The following is a 24,045-nucleotide window of genomic DNA, read 5'->3' as shown; positions in this document are numbered from 1 at the left end:
GCAATGACCAACCTTTTTGGAACGAGGGATGGGTTTCATGGAAGACAATTTTTCCATGGATCAGGGTACAGGGGATGGTTTCAAGATGAAACTGTTCCACAAGGAGCATGAAATCTAGATCCCTTGCATGCGCAGTTCGCAATAGAGTTTGCGCTCCTATGAGAATCTGATGCCACTGCTGATCTGACAGGAGGTGGAGCTCAGGCGGTAATGCTCACTCCCCTGCTGCTCACCTGCTGCTGTGTGGCCTGGTTCCTAACAAGCCAGTATTGGTCTGTGGCATGGGGGTTGGGGACCCCTGCTCCAGAGGTCTTGAGAACATTCCCTTTACCAGTTATGTGTGAAATACATTCATGAGGAGAGATCTGGCATCCTTGAGAACTCACTGGTTGCTCTTCTCTGTAGACCCAAGCATGGCAGTGGGTTAAAAAAATGGCACTTTGCGGTGACAAAGGCCAAGTGGCAGCATTTAACCACCAGAAACAAGGTGGATATGGTGCCAGACTAACACCGTGAGACAGCAATTTCTGTTTGAAACTTTAATTACCTCATTAGTATAATATGCCTTAGTCTCCAGGTTGTGTTTGAAAAGCTTTGGAAGCTCACACATATCTAACATTTCTCCCTACTCTACTTTTACTCCATACTGTCACACTAATTCTTACTTTCAAGATTACTAGAAATATAAATTCATTCTCTAATTCCGTTTCCAAAACTCATCTTCCCTAAACTCTATTCTTTTTTTTTTTTGAGATGTAGTCTCGCTCTGTCACCCAGGCTGGGCTGCAGTGGCACGATCTCAGCTCACTGTAAGCTCCGCCTCCCAGGTTCACGCCATTCTCCTGCCTCAGCCTCCCAAGTCGCTGGGACTACAGGTGCCCACCACCATGTCCGGCTAAGTTTTTGTATTTTCAGTAGAGACAGGGTTTCACCATGTTACCCAGGATGGTCTCGATCTCCTGACCTCCTGATTCACCTGCCTTGGACTCCCAAAGTGCCAGGATTATAGGCATTAGCCATTGCGCCCGGCCCCCTAAACTCCATTCTATTTTATTCTCACATTAGCTCCAATTTTCCACTAGAAATAATTTTTAAAATTGGAAAATAAATGATCATCACTTTGGTTGCAAAAAGAAAAAAAATCTACACAGTGGAAAAATATGTAAAGTAAAAAAAAAAATCATGTAAAAAAGAGTTAATGTGAAACATGGGTAAAAATAGCAAGATACTAATAACTGATTTTGATAATCCAATTGGGTTTGGCCATTTTCTTTTACTGTTGTTTTGAGTCTTATCACTTTGGTTTCCCATTTTTCACATCAGTTCAGGGCACTAGAAAAATCAAAATTTATGAATCTTGACTCTAAAAAAAAAAACTGGCAAAAAAGGAACATTAATCTAAAAGAAAGGTTAAATTTAAGGGACAAAAACACAATTAGGTTAACAAAATGAATATATCTGTATGGAAGATGTCTGAATTGACAGGGATTTTAAGATATTAAGATGGTAGCTAGCTGTGAAATATATATATACGTATATGCAGAAATGGAAGCAGATAATTTTAACAGAAGTACAGGGATTAGAAAAGGTTATAAATTCATTTGGCACTTATCACCATGGAGTATTCTATTTTGTTCCAGAAACATATTTCATGAGGAATATTACAGTTCAATGAAACAGAGGGACCAGTGAGGGGAGATAAAATACATTATATTAGAAATGGTTAAAAATACTGGGAGTACTCAAGATAGTTTAAATAAAATAGTGACAGCAAGTCAGAGAACTTTAAATATCTGAAAGGCTATCAATTCCTGAAGGATTGTTGCAAGCATTTAATTTATGTATAAAAAGTGGGCTAAAAAACTTATGTTCTTAATAAATGTAGCTTAAAATGCTTAAGAGATTTTTTTAAATTACAGAGATCATAATCAGGGCTAATTAAGTTGAAAGGAGGGTAGATTTCTAATTTGCTAGCAATTTGGCCTACCAAAAAAGAAATATAATGTCTCGTGAGGTAGTAAAATTGTTAATTGAAGTGTTTTCAGTTGAAAGCTAGATGGCGATCTTTTAGGAGTGATGTTGGAGGAAATTTCGCCTTGAGTAGAAGACTGAGCTTTGAAAGACCTCAAATGGTGTTTCCAACTCCAGGGCAATGACTCACACTTGCCATGTGCTGCCCTGACAACTCTCTCCCTTGTCAAGTTAGGTAACTCATAATATCACATTCCTCACTTAAAAAAAAAAAAAAAAAAGAGTACAGTGGATTACTTAATTAATTCCCATTAGTTCACTATGGAAAATCACCATCAAGGATAGGATTACTCAGTTGTAGAGGACTTTGAAATAAAAATAAACTTGAGTCACTTTTTATGAGCCAAAAACCATATTCATTATAAATCCCTGTATACAAGAACTATAATGGGAGTGGAAGTGAAGGAATATTCCCCCAGAACAATTTTGGTGTTTGGACTTATAATTACATGCAGTATTTTGGGACATAAGATTAGAAAACAATAAAATATAAACTTACTAGAGCAAAAATAGAAAATAATAAAATTAAGCATAAATTGTTATATAAACTAAGCACGTATAAAAACACACTTACAAAAGAAATTGGAAGCTATTAATTATAATATCAACAAACAATTCAGTCAGTCTTAATGTTAGCAAATCTAATGGATGTGCAGTGGCAATTCATTGTGGTTTAACTTGTATTTATCTGGTGACTTGGTAATGTTGAGTATTTTTTCATGTGCTTACTGGCCATTAGTACATTTTCTTTGACAAAAAGTCTAAATAAATCTGCTCATTTTAAAAAACTGGGTTGTCTTCCTATTGAGTTGTAAGACTTATTCATATATTCTGGAAAAAGTCTTTTGTCTGATACAAATTTTGTTTGTGTCTGTGGTTTGCCTTTGCCTTCCTAATGGTGTCTTTCAAAGACCTAAAGTTTTTAATTTTAATGAAGTCCGACTTATCACTTTAAGTTTTATGTTTTTATGATCTGGTATAATTAATATGTGTGCGTGTGTGTGTGTGTGTGTAAACATGCACACATGGTTTAACAATTATACATGCAGTTCATTTCTCAATGGGACATAACCACAATAAAATTATTCAACTTTGTAACTACCTTTTCTTAAATATAGTCTGCAATTTCTCAGGTTCTACTTAAAAGTAAAGCTACTATTTTACATTATTTTTCTAAAAAGGTATTTGTGGTTTCCATGGGAACACATATATCAATAATAAGGCATTTGAAAAGTTTCAGACAAATACATTTACATGCCATTTCTTTTCATAAACAGGACTGATAGTCTATAGAATTACTGCCCGCCAAACATCTGAAATTAAGATTATTACCTTCTGTAAAGTGCCAATGAATTTAAAATACGAATCTTCATAAAGCTAAGCATTTCCTTTTAAAGGCCTTTAACAAATCTCATTCTTCTAAAGTTACTTATGCACAAAAAGTACTCCACCAATAGCAAGTTTTATATCTCATCTATATTCATTGTGATTAAAGCTACTGTAAAGATATCATTCAAAGTGCATTTTAAGCTTCTAGTATCTATGTGAGCTGTCAAACAGTCCTAAGTGTAAAGCAACCATAATACAATGTTTAATTCACATTTGTAAGAAAATCTTGTTCTTAAAGCAAAAAAAAATTTGAAGTAATTTTTGTTTACATTGTTTTTTAAATTCAATGATATTTGGATTGGCAACAGTTCTTAAAATGAAACTCAAAAACATCTACAGAATAGTGTTGGTTACTTCTACTGTGTGTGCTTTTATAATAACCCATTAACTAATCAACTGTATAGTTAAATGTTACACTAAGAATCACATGAAGATATCTATGTAGAACATTGGTCTCAAGTAATACCAATGTTACTTTTGAATCTACCATCTGTATTATTTTCCCAGGGGAAAAAAAGGAGTCAAGATGTAGAACTGGAAGGAGCCTTAAAACGTAACTTTATTCCCAATGCAGGAATGCTTCCTAAAACCTACAACAATAGACAAAAGCTGAGTCCAATACACAATGTCAGTATTACTGTGCAAAGTATCAGCCCCACTATCAGACAAATCTAATTATTGGAAACGTCATCTTTATGCTGAGTATTCTATTCTACCTTCTTGTGACCTTCACCTTGCAGTTCAAGGTCTGTTTTTTAAAATTATAAAGAAAAACTACACTCCCCCATCAATGGAACAGTAAGAAATCATCATGGAGTTTGGCTCTGTGGAAGAAACAGACAAATTATGCAGTCATAGAAATGTTAAATGAACTCAAGCTGGATCTCTTGAAAAACCAGAAGTAGGCCTAAAAGAATTTAATGTATTTTAGGTTTTAAGTTTTTTGTTTGGTTGTCATGGAAACTCATCAAAAAGAATGATCCTGAATATGAATGTGTAACATATGTATTTTGCTATTAATCAAAGGTAAGGAAAGTAAGTTGTGACATGTTAGTAAATACGAAAATGATTTCAACAGGCCTAATGCGTTTTGAAACATATTTGTAAAGCAGTATCAATGATTCAAACTAAAGTACCACTCCAGACAGGGCCCCTCCCCTAAAACAGTGGGTCTTACTAACTTTTCAATAATAAAATGCTGTTTAGTCTGAATTTCAAGATTAACATTTTAATTTACATGCCCAAAAATACACATATGTCACTGTGGGGCTTATTTCTAAGAATAAGATTCCCAAGTAGCAAGCGATATATATTTAAAAAGATGGAGTTACCAACTGGCTAACTGCTTGCCCTGAACACATTCCTAATCAAGATATATCAATAAATCAAATAATGGGATGTTATTATACAAAAACCTAAGTGGATGAACATCTTGGTTTGAAAATATGTTCCAAGAAATCAGCAAAATAAATTTGGAATCATACCACAACCAGATTTAGCCAGTGGTGAAAGCATGTCTGTGGGGAAAGAGAGGTAACTATGTCTATTATCATGCCTAGAAACAGGAATTTGAACTATGGTAGCTTGGTAGCTATGGAAATTTACCTGACAGGTTGCCAAAGCAAACTGGGTTAAAGATTTCCATTCTCATAGAAGAAAATGGAATAATTTGGTGGCTGCAGATAAGGTCACCTCAACCAAGAATAAACTGTGGTCATGACTACTTTCCCCAAAACAAATCCTTTTGAATGTTTTTCCATTTATTCAGTTATTTTCAAAAATTTCTTAATTTTTGGCATTTTAAATCTTTCTAAACCAAAATGTATCTTGAATTTAATCTAGTATTTCTAACTTATTTGAAAACTGTAGCCTTTTAAAGATTTGTGGTCTATTTTTTTTTAACCAATGAACTCTTTAAAAACATTTAAATTAATTCATTCTAACATGTCTTCTTCAAACTTAAGATGTTTCTAAATAAAAATTTTACTTTAACAAAAGTTTTAATTCTAATTTCATTTTATTTAAGGTATCTGAATAGATTCAAAAACAAAAGTGTGCTAAGTATTCAATAAATTTGTTCTAAGACACTTCCAGAGTACTAGAGAAGTATCTTAGAGAGCTTTAACCACCAGTGAAGGCTGGTGATTTGAGATAAAAGTCAAAAAGTCATGTTTTCAGTGGAATCACTATCACAGGAGTTAATATAACACCATGATTATTTAGCAGCTCAAAGTCAGGCTACATAGACTTAAATACATACTGGCACTAGGACATAAATATGTGAAATCAGGACAATCCTGGACATTCTAGGATAGAAGATTACTGTGCTCATATACAAGGAGGGTTATCAATAGCCTGAGATAGTCTCCCCATTGGTGTTTTCGTGTAAACAGGTAGTAACGGATATTATTAATCTCTAATTCTGGGAAGTAAGGCAGGCACTGAGGTCTCACTGGCATTGCTAATGTCACAATATGAAGATAGCTAACTTGGACAACTCTCCACTTAGGGCAGCCTTAATTTAGCCTAATTTTTATTCTCTCAAAAGTCCATAAATAGACCAATTTTCTATTTTTAACATATCAAAAGAACTTCAACAAAACCATCTGTCCAGAATAAAATCAACACTAAATGGCCAAATTCAAAGTAAAATTAGATTAATAGTGGTTATGTAAAATTTAATTCACAAATAATATGTCCATTCTCTGACAACAATGTAGTTTCTTTGTTCTGAACATTTATAAATAGTTCAGCTCTCTGTCCAGACTTCTTCGTATTTACAAAGGAACTGCTCCCAATACATAAACATCATGCTTTTATAAAGAAAACTACTAGATGCTCTGAAATGGGAGGAAATTTCATTGTACTTGGCTTACCACATTAAGCTTCAATGGTTCCTTATTTCTGTTTACTCATGAGTTAATCAAGTTTTGATTAAATAAAATGACAACTAACAAAAAATAGGTCCTCCACACCCCCATTCCAAGATAAAAGCATAGTACTACATTGTTATCATATAATCTGAACATCATCAAAATTAACATCTTCTCTTAAAAAGTCACTGTTGGCTGGGCGCAGTGGCTCACGCCTGTAATCCCAACACTTTGGGAGGCTGAGGTGGGCGGATCACGAGGTCAAGAGATCAAGACTATCCCGGACAACATGGTGAAACCCCGTCTCTACTAAAAACACAGAAATTAGCTGGGCCTGTTGGCGCACACCTGTAGTCCCAGCTACTTGGGAGGCTGAGGCAGGAGACTCGCTTGAACCCGCGAGCAGGAAGTTGCAGTGAGCCAAGATTGCACCACTGCACTCCAGTCTGGCAACAGAGCAAGACTTGTTTCAAAAGAAAAGAAAAGAAAAGAAAAGAAAGTCACTGTTAAAGAGAATGACAAGCAAAAGAACGGGAGAAAATATCTGCTAATTATACAGCTGACAAAGGATTTGTATCTAAAATATATAAAGAACTCTCAAAACTCATCAATAAGAAAATGATCAAATAAAAATGAAAAATCTGAACAGATATTTCACCAAAGAACATAAACTGATGACAAACCAGCAAACGAAAAAATGTTCTACATATTAGTAACTAGGAAAAATGAAAATTTAAACCTAAATAAAACACGACCACACAACTATTAGAATATCTAAAAATTTTAATGTCTGACCATAGTAAGTGTTGGTAAGGGAATGAAGCAACTCACATGGCTGATAGGAACATAAATGGTAAAACCATATAGGATGACAGTTTGGCATTTTCTTAGAAAGTTAAGCACACTTACCCAGTCATTCCACTCCTAGGTGTTTACCCAAGAGAAATGAAAGCATGTATTTACACAAAGACTTATACATAAATGTTCACAGCAACTCTGTAATAGTCCCAAACTGGAAACAAAAATGTCCATCAACAGGTAAATATATAAACAAAATGCAGTATATTATAGCTACGTAAAAGGAATTAACTACTGATCAACATAACATGAATGAATCTCAAAATCGCTATGTAAAGTGAAAGAAGCAAGATCAAAAGAGAGAACACATTGTATAAAATTTGTGTAAAATTTGACAATATGTAAACTAATACATGACAGAAAGCAGATCAGTGTTTAGTTTCCAGAGGATATGAAAGAGAAGCTGGTCAAAGACTAGAGGGGGGAGATTACAAAGGGACACCAGGACTTTTGGAAATGATGGATATATACAATATTTTCATTGTGGTGATATCTGCCAGGTATATTTGTGTGTGTGCGCAGTATATGTAAAACATAACAAATTTACATTCTTAATATGTGAAGTTTAATGTGTGTTGATATTTTAATAAAGCTCTTCTTAAAAAAGGAAGAAAGCTGTCACCATAGGAGTTGTCCATTCATCACTAAAACGTAAGCTCCATAGACAATTTTTTTCATCTTTTATTAACTACATATTCTCAGTACTGGCACATATTAAATATTCAAGAAATATTTATTTGATAAATGAATGACAAAGAAAAAAAAACAAAACACTACTATGAATCAAAAAGTGTAGACCCCATATATTCTAGTTTCATTTCAAGCACTACTAAGGTTATAATAAAGGTAGGAATATTTCCAAAACAAACATATGCTAAGTTTAAATAAATCAAAGTAGCATCAGCTTTGTTTTTCTACCGAAATAATTTCACTGCTTAGCATCTTTAATATTTTTATCAAGAATTATACAGCTTCTTTTTAAATAACAATAATAGCAAATGCACAGTAATTACTGTGTGTCAGGCACTATTCTAAGGATGTAGCATATATTAGTTTATTAATCCCTATAAAACCTTATAAAACAAGCTTATCTTTTTCTCATTTATAAGACAGATAGCAAAAGCTTTGATATGATGAAGACATTAATCTTTTACACTTCACATGTTACAGCTATATCTCCTTTAAATTAACTTTATGATTCTTGACAAATATTTTTAGATATTTAGATTTTTAATATTTCTTTTTGCTTTGAAGGGCGCTCCCCAACTAAAATTAGTTAATAAATCATTATTCTAACCAAGCTTTGTTGATCACAAAATTTTTTTTCACCTCAGAGCAGAATAAGGCCCCACAATTCTTGCACTACTTGTCTCAATAACTGCCAGTACTTACTAACTGAAGGCAATATAAAAGATGAAAACATGTTTCTACTCAAGGGGAAAACCATGCTAGAAATAATCCTTATTTGAATAATCCACTCAGTCATATACTTTCTTATAATTTGGAAAAAAAATATTAACTCTTCTATCATATTCCTCTATCTCTTCCCTAATCCCAAAGATCATAACTACCGGTAGTGCCTGGAAACATGTTAAAATATTCAGATCCTGGGAGAAAATAAGACCATCAATGATTACTAACAAAAACAGTCTACCTAAAAATTACTATTGGAAGATGGCAATGATGTATTGGAAAAATGACTTTTAAAAAGATATAATGAAAATACATGAAATTATGAAGAGGAGAAAAGTGAATGGGTTCAAGAAAGGTTTAAATGAAATATGGCCTGATTATAACTGAATACCTGGAGGGACTTATCTCTTGAACTTAAATTCTTAAAACCACAAAGTTTAGTAACATTTGAGTTCCAACCATAATTGTTTGCTTTTCTAAATCTTCTTATAACATAAACCAATGGAGACACATGATTCATCTTACTGAACTGTTTTTGCCACAGATTTGGATACCATGGAGCAATGCACATGAAACAAAATATTTTCACATCTGCTTACAAAACGTTTAGAAAATGTTCATCACAATTTTGTCCAATAAATAAATAGACAAAAGAATAACAATTTGCAGGAAAAAAATGGCTTTTTAAACACTTGAAAGGATGCAGAAACCCACTAAAAGATTGCAAAATTATAATTATATGTACATGCCATTCCTATCAGATTAGCAATGATCAAGTGGAATACATATACATACTATTGGTGAGGTTGTGGAGATACAGGTATTTTTATATATTATTGGTAGAAGTGCAAAATAGTACAGTTCTTATAGAGGATTATTTGGCAACATATATCAAAACTATAAATACATTTACTGTTTGATGTAGCAAGATCAAATTTAAAAATTTACCCTGCAGATACTTGCATACATACAAAAGAGCATAGATACCAGGCTATTCGTTATAGCATTATTGGTTTATTAAAATCTTTTGACATTGCAAACTATGTAATATACACACATTACAATACTATGTAGACATAAAAAAGATTGCGAATGCTCTCTGCATCTCAATAATAAAAGATCTCCAGTATATTTTAGGAGAAAATGGCAAGATATGTAACAAGGTATATGTATACATTACTTTTAAAAGGGGGAAAATAAATTAAAATGCACCTGAGTGTGTGTGTGTGTGGTGTTTTCTTGTCTATGCTTAAAGAAACAGTACGAAGACACAAATTAATAAAAGTGGTTATCTGTAGATGGGGGTAGGGTAAATAGGTATGGGAATGAGACCTTAGAAAACAACTCTTTACATTATTGTGTATGTATTATCTATACACTTCAAAACATGTAAAAACATTCTTTCTCTACTAACACTGTCATGAATATTTACAAATATTTACTAAAGAAATATACTATAGTAAATTATTGGAAAGAAATTCAGTTTTTTCAGATAGTTAACACTGCTGACACACTGACCAGTATGACTAGCTTAACATTCCAGGTCAGTGACTCAGGTGTTCAATAGATCTCTATTTTCCTATGCTAAAAGGCTACTTACAGAGGCGGGCAAAGGCACTGCAGAAAAAACAGAAACTACAGAAAATATAACAAAAATAATATTCACTGAGAAATCTATTACAAAGATAACTGCTAACATTTAAAAATATTTCTATAGTCTCTTTTTCTCTATTCTTTTACATATATTGTATATTGATATCTCATATTTGATACAGTGATATTATGGACACTGACATTAAATATACTGAAATATAGTATCTGTGATATGGATATTATAAATGATGCAGAAATTTTCACAGATTATAAACTGAAGAGGATATAAAAAAGGGCTTGATTCTTCCACCTACTCATTCAAAAACTGTTTATCAGAATACATAAGGTGATGCATATGTTAATTTGCTTTAGTTATTCCACATACATTAAAGCATCACGTTGCATGTTGTATATCACAAAAATATACAATTTTGATCTGTCAAATTAAAAAAAAATTATCAGGTACTTAATGTGCCAAGCACTATATTATGCACTAAGATTATGGTACTAAACCATAGTGACATGACCCCTGCCTTCATACCGCTTACAATTTACAACAGCAGTTCTCAAATTTTTGGCCCCAGGACCCCTTTATGAACTTTTACATTTTGAGGACCCCAAGCACTTTCATGTATAGGAATAATAGCTATCTATATTTATCATGTTATTCATTTAAACTAAGAGTTTTTAAAAATTTAATTCATTTAAAAAGAATAGGAAACCTATTATAGGTTAATATAAACAGTATCTCCTAAATTTTATAAATCTTTTAATATCTGGGTCAAAAGAGAAAAGTTTGATTTTCATATCTGCTACAGCATTCAGTCTACCGTAATATGTTGTTTAGCTGAAGTATATAAAGAAAAATAAAAGCTTCACACAAATACTTTAGTTGGAAAAGGGAGACCATTTCAATAGTCTTCAGATAATTAGAAAAATACTTCTGCAATACTAAACTAAAATGCTACAAGTAGTAGTTTCTTAAGGTTAGTTGCTATGTGGAATCTAAAAACATAACAATAAGCTTTTTATATTCTGTGTCATTCATTAAAGTACTTTATGCATATATTACATTTCATCACATAGAAAGCTTACACACACATATACAAATATACATATTATGTATATATAAACCAAATATCTTGACATGAAAACTGGTATGTGTATTCTTATACGTGAAATACTGCTCATAAAACTGTTTTAAGATTGTTAAAAATTAAACATTTACCAAAAATCATCTGACAGACTACTGTGAAAATAGGTATAAGGAGAGAAAATCTCATGATAGTTCAAGCAATTGAAAAGCTTTTATTAATATGGTATGTCAGCACTGTAAAAATAACTTCAAAAGCCTCATTCCCCATAATATTGCTGCTAGACTGAAATTCCTGTTATCATTCTCAGTAGAGTCAAATAAATATCCATTTCATGGAATCTCCTGGTCATCATTTATAGAGTAAATGCTACTTTAGGCTGAAACACAGACTATTCTAAAAGATTTACATTTTCATTAAGATTTTTCCATATCGGAAATCCAACTATATTCAAAATATTAGATATGTTTTCCTGAAAATGTTCCCTAGATCATTTTAGTTGGTTTGGAAAATAGTTTTCATAATGTTTTTAATTCTTTCAAATCAAGGCTAAAAAACAGCATTATTCATAGAATGCAGTGTTTTAAAAAATTTTAATGCAAGGAAATTCTATACTAGTCTTCAATTATTTCATATCAGATTTAAAACTGAATGACATAAGGAAACCCCTCATATGTATTCCCCTGAGAAATCACAATATGCAAGGGATAAAAAGGAGAATTGTCATTTGCAGAAACTAGATTAATATGCCTAAAAAAAAATGAAAAACCATTAGAATGAATCAAAATCTTGATAAAAGAGGCTGCATATAAGATTCATATTTTTAATCAGGCATTTCTATATGCTAATAGCCAATTTAAAAAGTTCACGGGGGGAGGGTGGAGAGAAATCCTAGTGACTATCAAAATACTTAAAATGCCTAAAGTAAACCTAATAGGAATGTGGAAAGCACATACCAGAAAGAGATTTTATTCCAGCATACACACACACACACACACACACACACACACCCCACCAGAAACCAGAATAGAGGCTTATCTGGTTTCTAGATGGGAAGAAATGACATTATCATAAAGTTGTCAATTCTTACTACATTAATTCAGGAGTTCAACAGAATGTTTATGGAATCTGGGAAGGTAATTCTGAAGTAGACAGAGAAAAGAAAAGTTAAGAAAAATTTTGAAAGCAAGAACAGAGATAAGGGAATTTACTGAATATCAAATCATATTATAAAACAATTGTAATTGAAATACCAGTATCTTGGTTTAGGAAGAGAAAGACATAGCAATATAACAGAATTAAGAGTTCGGAAACAGACCTAATATGTATGAGAATTTATTTTAGGATAAAAGTGCTCTCGAACCATGCAAAAGTATAGGTAATTGAAAAGTATTTGGACAACTGGTTACCCCACTGGGAAAAAACGGGTCTCTACCTCTTTATTAAGTTTAATAAAGTTTCAGATTAAAATGAAACATAAACCATAAAACTATTAGTTTTCTAAGACTTTTTTCTACACTCTAGTTCAAGGAGAGAGAAGGAAATGTAAGGAAGTAATTTCAGACAACACACAACTTCCAACAAACACAATGAAAGAGACAGATTTTTACTACATAAAAATGTAATATTTTCTATATGACACGATAAGGTTAAAAAATAAGAGATGAATATAATACAAAAGATTACTATCCACATCAAAGAGTTCCTAAAAATCTAAGAAGCAAAATTCAAAAAGTAACCAAAAATCTGAAAAATGACGCAAAAAGGTAATTTACAGAATTATTAATACCTATAGCCAATCGATTATGAAAAGCAGACCAACTTCATCTAGGAATCTACAAAACATTTTAATGAGCTACTTTTTCAGTTATCTAACTGGCAAAAAAAACAAACTCAAACCAAAACCAAAACCAAAACCAAAACAAAACACAACAAAAAAAAACAACAGCTCCAGCTAAGAATTTTATGATATTTCACACCGCTTATCTATTGCATTTATTTGCCAAGAGATGAGACTACACTCTTTATGTGAGAACAAAAGATCTGAAAAGATGGCACATCTTCACTATCAGGACACCTAACTGTGTAAGATGACAAAGCTAGCACCCACTGACAGTGGGTCCACGTGCCAGGGAATGCTCCTTCCTGCCCCATTCTTGGTCAGTAGACTGACTACACAGTCAGCTAAGGAAGAGAAGCAGAGAACATCTTGGCAGAAACATTCCTTTAGAATTTTTCCACCAAATTAAATCAATGAATGGATGGGCTAATGATTTGCCTTATTCAGGCTGAAGATACAGGACATATTTTAGGAGGAAAGTATTATAGGATATGCCCCCAGACATTATAAAACCCCAGTACAGGCTTAGAGATCCAATATGTTGTATTGGTGATAGAGAAAAAGACAAAACAAACATACAAACAGAACCACTAAAGTTGAGAATCAAAGAATTCAAATATTCTGATAGTTTACAACTTTCCCAAATAACAAGTACAGCACATTAATCCAGGTATAGAATACAAGATAAAAGCACTGAATCATACTTTCACATGAATTAATGGGAACTGATTCCAAAACAGAATAAAATACTGTACACTCCAAGGAAAAGAAGCCCTTCATGCACTCAACAGATTTTAATTTTCTACTTTTTATTTTACAATAAACTTATATGTCAATAAAACTGTGTTAACAGTAAGTCTTCAACAAGTATTTAGTAAAAAGCCTAATATAATGTTGATTTGTCTTATTTATACTGGCCATAACAACTTGTTTGTTGACAAAATTTGATCTCTTAAATGTTTCAGAGAAATGACTGAGCAAGTTAAAACTTAGGTACTGCTATGTAATCTTTAATGTATAATGACTGAACAACATTTTGAAAGAAATAATATAAATGGCTTAGTATTTTTTTATTGTATCTTACATTATCTTAAGTGTACTCATGAACACATACCTGATACAGGTCTTTCTGAGGCAAAGGTGGGGATCGTTCTTCATACATAGGAGGTGGTTTATGTGTGGGTGGAAGGTCAATCCTGCATTGCAAAGGTTAAAATATGTGATTGTCACATTTAGAAAAAAAAAAAAAAGAGCAAAAGAAAATCAAGGTTCTCATAATTTTTGAGAATATTTTCCTCATACTACATAATATTTACACTAGCCTACATGTTTAATTCAGTTCTTAGATTGCCATTAATCTATCAAAGATCAAAAATAAAAGTAAACATTGGTGTTAAAGGTTCCTGTATGTAGAACCAATCATGTTTACAGAAGGAATTAAAATAGAAGAACTGAAATTAAGTAATCCAGTATACGACATGACTTTAGTGCATGTTTTAATATTTGACTATGTCTATCAACATTTTAGAGTGTCACTACACTTTCCTCCAAAGTGTCACAATAAGAAATATTTACACTGTATTTTAGAAATACTTCCAAAACTGATTTTCAAAAGCTCTAGTCACTCTTATAATATTAGTCAGATAATTAATATTTTCAACCTACAGACCATTATAAATCTTGCCATCTGAAATAAACAAAATAATCAATACATTTTTAGGGAATGCATTTATTTTTTCCAAAGTTGCATATCAGAAAATCAACATTTTCATATTTTAAAAATTGTTTACTTATAACAAATACAGGTTTTAATACACCTTGTAGCTCTCTGCATTTTACAAGATTTTATAAATATAGTCTCATGCTTTTGAAGATCACAGATAACATTTTTTGTACTTGTGCTTAGAAAATCAAAAAGTTATCTATATTAAAGGATAAAGGGAATGAAAACTATAGATCCTGAAGTAATAAATTCTCTGTGGTCTAATAATGTCTCCATGGACATAAACTAGTATTTTAAATGATTAAAACTTAAGTGATAAATAAAATGGCTACATTAATTTGTTAGCCTACCAGTACATTATATTTTTGAAATTATAGAAAAGCCAAGATAATGTGGAAATTTAAGATTAAGTAACCACATGCTAGTCACTCTTGAAAGACTGAAGGACGCCAGTCCCACAAGTATTATACTGAAAGAGCATTTTTTCATCCATTTGTTTAAATAATTGTTTCTTCTTATCTAACGAAAATCACAGCAAATTTCTAGCTCCAAGGTGCCATAGGCCATTTAGGTGAGAAAACTGAGGCTCATTGAGATAAAGTAACTTAGTTGTTGTTCATGGTCATAGTACTAATTTGATCATGACAGAGCTGTAACTGACACACAAGTGTCTTTGATCCAAAGACTAGTGCTATAATTGTGCCAAATTAGAGAAGCAAAGACATATACAAAGCATTTATGAAGACAGAAGAACTCTTATGTCCTAACATAAAAACATTAATAAACCACATAAGAAATAATGCCATTTGTAGAGCTTCACAGTTTATAAAATATTATCTTATTCTACTATCATCTCAACCATGTGAGGCAAGTAGGAAGAACATTATTCATATTTCTCAGATGAAGCAATAAAGCTGTTGATGGAATTAATAGAACTGAGACACTGGTCATCTGATTCTACTGCAAGGTGCAATTTCTGCCTTACAATTCTATCTCAATGACTAGGATAAAAATATTGCTTATTCTTTAAATAAGAAGATATATATTACAATTCCCCAAAAAAAGTGTTTTTAAGAAAAAAGTTATAAAACTCAAATCTATTTAATAACTTGATAGTTCAAAGTTATATCTATACATAAGACATGCATACACAATCTGAAGAAGCCATGAAAACTTCAAAGATATTTTTATATGTCTTTTGGTTACCATTTCATGAAAGGCCTACATTTCTGTTCAGAAGGCAGGACAACATAAAGTATTACTATGTTACCCTCTAGAAAGATGTCTAATACACTCTAGGTGAAAAATGTAAAGCTGTTCTGTACTTCTAGCAGCCCCTTGACAATGTTCATTTACCAAGATATAGTTTGAGATATTCTGATGAAACCAGGGTCACCTAACAAAGGCCTAATATTATCCTTACTTCTATCCCTTAATTTCTGTATGAGGAGCTGTAAAGGTAAACATAGACACATATTGATATGCATAGTTGAACAAAGGCAGAAACAGTTACCTACACTTTGTCAAGATAGGATGGTCTCTTTTTTCGAGGAGTCAGCAGCACAGTCACAAAGATAGCAATGATGAAAAGGGCAAGAACAGCTCCAATTACCGCTCCAGCTACAGCTATGGAAGAGGTCTGCTTAAATGGAACATCTGTAAAGTAACAAAAATTAGGCTTTTCAAATAATCTTAAAATTAATTCTTGAAATTGCATACCTTTTCTACACTGTGCAAACTATTTGACTGAAGTATGTTATTCAAGAGCCAGGTTATAGGACCTCAAATTTGATTCATTAGGTTTAGTGGCATTATGCTAAAACCCTTCCTTCTTTCTTATATTGCTTTAATACCTCAACTTAACTTTTTAAAAATTATGTAAGTATCCCCAAACATCACTAGGAAAATATATTCTCGATATGCAAAGAGTATCTGGAGAAGAAGATAGAGAAAAAGATGAAAGTAATTTTAAGTTTGTACTCTAAAAGGTAATTTTAAAAATCAGTATTCTCTAATATAAATGACCAGTAATACAGACATTTAGCACTTTTATTCTCTTAAAATAAAAAAAACTTTTAACAAAATTGAAAAATTTCAGGTGCAAAACAGAAAATATCTCATATCAAAAAAACATTGACATTGGACATTGTAAAATTTGAAAAGTATTTTAAAATGTAAATATTAAAACATGACTTGCACAAAATTTCCCTTAATTCATGCACATTTAATACAAAGTGCACTAAAAATAGCTTCTCTACTACAACATTAAATAGAAATTCTTACTATCTCCTGGCCATAGACATACGTCATCTCTGAATACCAACTTCTCTTTCCCACACTGCACCACAATTTTGTAAGAAAGGATTTAAAAAACATATTTGGCTATTAGCATTTCACACTTTTCCCAGAAAATTGAATCACAATTTTATGAACTCCCAAATAACGGAATGTACTAAAACTATTACAAGTACTACGTATTTTCAAATGTTAAGTATTAAGGAATGTAACAAAACAATCTTTATGTGTAAGTATTACTTTGATAATTTCGGCTATATTAAATCCAGTAACTAAATTTTGCGGAGATTCGTGAATTACAAAGTTCCTTTACACATCTGATTTTGTTTTGTCTTTCTTACCAACAAAAAAAAGATACTGAGATAACATTCTATAAATAAAGATATTGCAGTTCTGAAGTTAAATAATCTGCCAAGACCATTCAATCAATGAATAGTAGAGAGCACAGAGAGAAATAAAGTTAGGTTGGAGGGTAGAAGCCTCCACTGTTACCCCTTGTTGGAAGACAAGAATGTTTTTGTTAACATTAATATAGACTAATGAAGAGGTCTCAGCTTTACTTAAATTGACATAATCTTCACATATACTCTTAAATACCTGCAATAATTGTTGGGATCCAGACACAGCAAAGTTACAGAATTAGCACTGTTGGTTTTGAAATATGTTTCACCTACTTGCCATGATAGTATTCCCATATAAATACATAAGTATTTTCCAATTCTGGTTTTATTAAAATGTGGGTAACATGGTAGTTTAGATTACCAAAAAGAATGTTTTACTTTCTTTCAAATTATAAAAATGTCTTCAGAATACTAACAATCCTGAGTTTATTAATGGCTTATTTTGTTAGACTCATTTTGAGATAAAAATCTTACACCAGTTAAGTGCAAGTCACTCATTTCAATAATGTTTCCAATGTATAGATTCTGAAACATTATAACTCAATCATTCATGGTGACCTTCATTTGCTAATACCAGCCTGGTTTATCTATTGTTGCTCAATTTTCTAATCTATCTCTATTTGGATATGTACTAGATAAAAAAAAAAAAAAATTGAAATCCAGTACATCCAAATATCATTCTGCACTTGCAAATGTGAGATTTGGGATGACCTATGGATAATCTCTATTATCATTTTCCCCACCATATAGATTATAGCTTTGACCACTGAACACAGCCATAAAGTAGATGGTCTTACTCAATCCTTAATAATAGGCCAGTTAAAACTATTAAGATTATGCCATTTGACTAAGGTCATACATCTCTAGTCAGTGGCACAAATAAAAAATACTAATTGTCAAGTACGTTATTTACTCCACATCAATTATTCTAAAGGTTTTCCTCTCTTGGGCATTTTTCTTTTGCTAAAGACGACCTATCATGTTTGCCCAACTGTACAGAATTTAAATTTTTGTCCTTATTTTGATGACAAATTTTTTCAAAATTGCTTTTGAAAAGTTCATGTTACTCTTTGAGTGAGGCCAAACTGAGATTCTCAATCTAGAGATCATTACAAATTTTTATCAAACTATACATCTCCTCTAAGAAAGCCTTTCATTTAACTTCAGCAATAATCTGAGGTTTGGTAGTGCTGTGTAATAAAACAACATAATGTAGACTTTTAATCTCTTCAGTTTCCAACTTTAAATACTATTTTTAATATATTCAAGTAATGCTTGTCTACATATATTTCTTAAACATTTTAATTACAATCTACCTAATTTTGTCACACTAGTCTTATAAAATTTTTAGCTCTAGGATTCCGTGAGAGTTGACTGTATCACAACACTTCCTTCTATCTTAATTTAGCCATCTTCATTTCACCTGGTTCCATTCATTCTTTATCATACGTATCCTCTTTCTCCGATACCTCTTCGTAGTATTAGAATAGGCTGGTAGCTGCTGTAATGAGCAAATGGAGGACAAACTAGATATGAATCTATTTCCCAACTAGATAATCTACTTTATTTAGGTCAATTGATTATGCTAAATATGCATATGGGATATTTTTCATGTTTTCTTTTCTGATTCTAAATGAGGGAAAAAAAAAGAGGTAAGTACTTAAGGTGTTAATAATTTAAGGGTATTAACAGTTGATGAAAACCAGTATGAAAGCAAAAGAGGTGCTTGAATCTTTTACATTCAAGTATTTTGATGAAAATTGGTAATTCAGCCCCAACACTGTTTCCCACATATCACAGACGAAATAAACAAGTATTCTGACGAAAATTGAGAATTTAGCCTCAACACTGTTTCCCGCATATCTCAGCCCAAATAAACACATACATACTACATAGACTCTGTATTCCAACCAAACTACTACAGAGGAAAAAAATTAAGTTATCAAATGTATAAACAGCATTTTTAAACACTAAGGTAGTTTACTGAGTGAATAACATGAAACATTACCATCAACCTAAGGAGATGTTCTACTAAGAGCAATATATGCTTACAAGAGGCAGAAAACAAGACAAAAATTATAGAATATTTACCATTAAAAGACTGGTGCATGCACTGCTAAAAAGACCAGCTTGCTGTTGTTATCACAGTAGTAATGGTAACTCGTATTCACTAGAAACTTACCTCCAAAAATAGAAAAAGAGTATTCCCCAACACAAGATTATACTGCCACACTTAATTAAAAGACAGCATACACATGTCTTCTGGGGAAGATGTTTAAAAATCAACTAGCTACCAACCATAAAAAAAATGAATATGGATATAAGAAACGATTTAATTATTTTTTGGAAAAAAGTACACAAATATTATAGATAATAAATTGAAGTTTTTTAATCATTCAAAAATAATTTTTTGAAGTAAAGCTATTGAAACATGTGTACACCTAGTTCACATCTAAAAAAACTGAGACATGCCCTATTTTTTCTCTTCAGGCCCTTTGACAAAACTTTAGTGATGGGATCACAGGTTTATGTGTTGGTCTACAAAGTTATCTTCCCACCTTTGATTTGCTCCCATACTATATATTATTGTATTACCAATTTTTCCCCATAAACAATCCCATTCTCCAATTGTAACAGCCCCTTTAATGTTTATCTTCTCAATATGACTTATTAGCTTTTATATCCATCCAAACATTTACGTCTCACTACTTATTTATTAACGTGCTCTATTTGGATCAGGTCAGTCTCCTCAGCCTCTCAACCAAAAAATTACCCCAAGCACCTAGTTTGTGTCAGGCCTTGTGCTAAGTGCCAGGAAAGCAGGGATAAATTTTACGTGGTAATAGCAAAATCCCCCAAAGTAGAGTCAAAGAATCCACAAAATATATATCATCCAGTAAGTATAGAAATATTATCACTTATCTTCAAAAAAGACATTTCATGAAAATAATTGTTTACTAGTATATAATACATGGATTGGCATTGGTTGGTCCCCTTGTCCAAGTATCAGGTGTTTTCCTGTCACACAGAGCGCCCACTGTATCTGTGGGGAGAGTGAAATGGGATAGTTCCAGAACAAAATTAAGTAGACAGCGCTTCACTTAGTTGTTCCTTCACGTCTTGTGACAATATTCATAAGAGCTCAGCAGAATGAACTAGTGACTTATCTAGATTCAGCCAATAGTCAAAAATATAAAGGAAGAATTGTATGAGTGTCCCATGTGACAGGTAAACAGCTAAGACACATGGACTCTGTGGAGGTATCAGTGCTAATCTACATGTTATATACTAGAAAGCATTTATTCTTAGTATCATTCCTGCAAATAATTGGCAAAAAATTCCCACATAACACTAATACCGGTACTAATAACTGGCAATACAGATATCTTAATCTTAATACACAAATTTTATCAGTTAGCTACAGTATGAAGTAAAATTTGCATGGCAATCTAACCAGATGTAACAAGTCAACCAAAAAAAAAAGATCAAATGCATCAGCAGACCAGTTAAAATATATTTACATTTACTCATTAACAATAAACCTCATACTAAGCCTTAATGTGAAGGAGATGTTATTGATTAGCAAGACATTGAACGATCAAATATCTAGGACATAAAGATACACTCTAAAAATAGTGGTTGGGATGAAAACTGTTAACATCCAAACAATGTACTTCTTCCATTTAAATCTATTTGAGAGGTGACATTTTAGTTATCACATCTAAAAACCAAGTATCAACATACACTGACCATGATATGAGACCTTTCAATCACTCAATCAAAAGGTATAAAACTGAAAATAAAAAATGCATGAAGATCATGTAGTTTTACCAAAAGTTTTAGTAATAAAAAAGTTAACTTTTAAAATGAAATGCAATCATACTGTTTCCCCAAATCTTAGTTTTAGTGAGAAAAAATTAACATGTTAAATGTATCATCAGATATCTAAAATTTCCATTTTTGAATATTTTATAATGCATGTAACAAACTGCTGTATTGGCTCATGTATAATGGGAGTACATACTAATTTTGAACTGGTAGGTACACTTAAAGGAGTTTTCACTCATCTGGAGAAGAGGAGAAATAAAAACTAGAAGATGTGAGGTTATGATAGATGAAGCTGATAGGAAACAGCATGACAATTATTCAGACATCTAAGTATGTGACATGGTAAAAGAACAGGGTTAACAGAGCTAGGCATCGAGCACCAAATGACAGCTAATATCACACACAAAAAAGTAGGTATTATGTGCTTTCTGATGGAAAAACATAGCACCACTTATGTATGATGTAATCTTGCTTTCAAATTAAACCTCAATCTAACCAAGGCTCTAGATCTCACTACCAATTTACAGAAAACACAGAGGGATGTGTGTGGAATGCAAATAGCAGACTTTAAACCAGAAAAATTTAGAACAAATGAAGCAGTTTCTTTAAGAAATAAATTGCAAGGGAAAATGGGGTGGGGGGTAAATCGAGTAAAAGATATTTCTATCAATCACCATGAATGGATCATATTTGGAAAACCTGATTAAAACTGCAAAATACATATGATTAGAAATTTGAATGCTCACTTGATACAATGTTAGGGAATTATTATTAATTTTTGGTGTAATAATGATACTGTGGTTTTTAAAATGGTCTTTATCTTTCAGAGCTATATACTGATTTATTTACAGCTGAAATAAAATCAGGAGGGATTATATAGGTAGGGGTCTAAATGGAATAAGACTGACCAGGAATTGATAACTGAAGCTAGTATATGGAGGTCCATTTCATTATTCTGTCCTATTTTTGTATAATTTTCCATAATAATAAGTTTTTGTGTTGTTATTGTTTTGTTTTTCCTTTTTTAAAGAGAGACCAAGTCACCTAGATCCTACTTTTGGCTTTTAGATAAAACTGTCACTTTACAATTAGGTTTTCCCTGGGATATTTCTCGTAACTGAGACTGTACAACTTGCATTATTATGTCTATGTAGCAATACTACGCATATAAGGAAATGAGGCTCTAAACTATTCTCAAGTTTTGAAGATTACATTCTAAAGTTATTGCTCTAAAAGGTCATTGCTCTAAAAGGTCACTTTCAATCAGCTTCATTAGCAAACAGCTAGAAAAAGCAGCAGCTATTAACTAAAAGGCAATGAAACAAGATATATCCCAAAATTGAATCATGTTTTATCCTCCTAAATTGAAATAAACATAACTGTCACGAAGGTTCAAGAAAATAAATGATACCTAAGGGAATACAAGGCAAAGCTTTTGTAAACAATTTTGGTTTCAAGCTCTTGATAAAAACCTAACACTACTCAAGTCAAAGTGGTCAAGTCAAAGTATATATGTACTTCACAAAAAAGCAGATGACTGGACTATAACAGGAAAAAAAAAAACAAATATATAAACAGAAAGCATTTTAAAAAAACAGATAAAAGTTGGTTTACTGTGCAAACCCCTCAAAGACTGTTTCATGCATGTATTTTTTTATTGGGATACCAAGAAGGGAACAAAACAATCCAGTCTAATTGTGTATTATCAAAGAAAAACCCTGTTCAAAAATAGTTTAAAAAGCCAGAAATAGGAAACAAAGTGATGCATCACAAGGTGACTATAAACAATTCAAAGCAATGGCATTTCTAATCAAAGTAGCTCACAAAAATAAGTAAAAAACACTAAATGTCAACTTAAGAAATAACCTTATAAAACGTGTTAATTCCAAATTGAAAGCCAATATACAAAATTTGACTTATGCCAAAGTAATAGCAAAAACATCTAAAATGGGTTTTAAGAGCTACAGCTACAGAGATAAGATAATTTATAACTATGGAGAATGTTAATTCATGACTGGGAATTAAATGGTTAATTAAAAGTCAAATATTAAAAAGGATGAGTTTGTGTCCTTTGTAGGGACATGGATGCGGCTGGAAACCATCATTCTCAGCAAACTATCACAAGAACAGAAAACCAAACACCGCATGTTCTCACTCATAGGTGGGAACTGAACAATGACATCACTTGGACTTGGGAAGGGGAACATCACACACCGGGGCCTATCACGGGGAGGGGGGAGGGGGGAGGGATTGCACTGGGAGTTATACCTGATGTAAATGACGAGTTGATGGGTGCTGACGAGTTGATGGGTACAGCACACCAACATGGCACAAGTATACATATGTAACAAACCTGCACGTTATGCACATGTACCCTAGAACTTAAAGTATAATTAAAAAAAATAAAAAAATAAAAATCAAATATTATAGTTAATGCGTGCTGGGCTTAATACCTAGGTGATGGGTTGATTTTTGTAGTAAACCACCATGGCACGTTACCTGTGTAACAAACCTGTACATGCACCCCTGAACTTAAAAGTGGAAGAAAAAAACCCAACCACCTAAAAACAAAAAAAAAAAAAAAAGGAAAAAATTGTATAGTGGCCCACATGCCAACTATCCTCAACCTGATATTATAGTCTTGTTTTAGGAAGAGAAAACAGGTTTCTGATTCCCACAAATCATTAATTACATTTTGATAATTAAA

The 24,045-nt window shown here is 32.2% G+C and overlaps 1 protein-coding gene across 1 annotated transcript in view; it reads right to left on the bottom strand.

Annotated features, from left to right (window-relative positions):
- Positions 1–24,045, bottom strand: part of PVRL3 (poliovirus receptor-related 3) — a 119,516-nt gene that overhangs the window by 29,722 nt on the left and 65,749 nt on the right. Inside the window, exons 6-7 of the mRNA XM_011932758.1 lie at positions 16,332–16,470; positions 14,206–14,287 (exon numbers count right to left, since the gene is read on the bottom strand). Of these exons, the coding sequence (XP_011788148.1) occupies positions 14,206–14,287; positions 16,332–16,470 (221 nt within the window). The remainder of the gene's footprint in view (positions 1–14,205; positions 14,288–16,331; positions 16,471–24,045) is intronic.

This window comes from Colobus angolensis, unplaced genomic scaffold, assembly GCF_000951035.1.
Source record: "Colobus angolensis palliatus isolate OR3802 unplaced genomic scaffold, Cang.pa_1.0 Scaffold98, whole genome shotgun sequence".
Taxonomy (NCBI): Eukaryota; Metazoa; Chordata; class Mammalia; order Primates; family Cercopithecidae; genus Colobus; species Colobus angolensis.
This window is presented reverse-complemented; position numbering and strand designations above follow the sequence as displayed.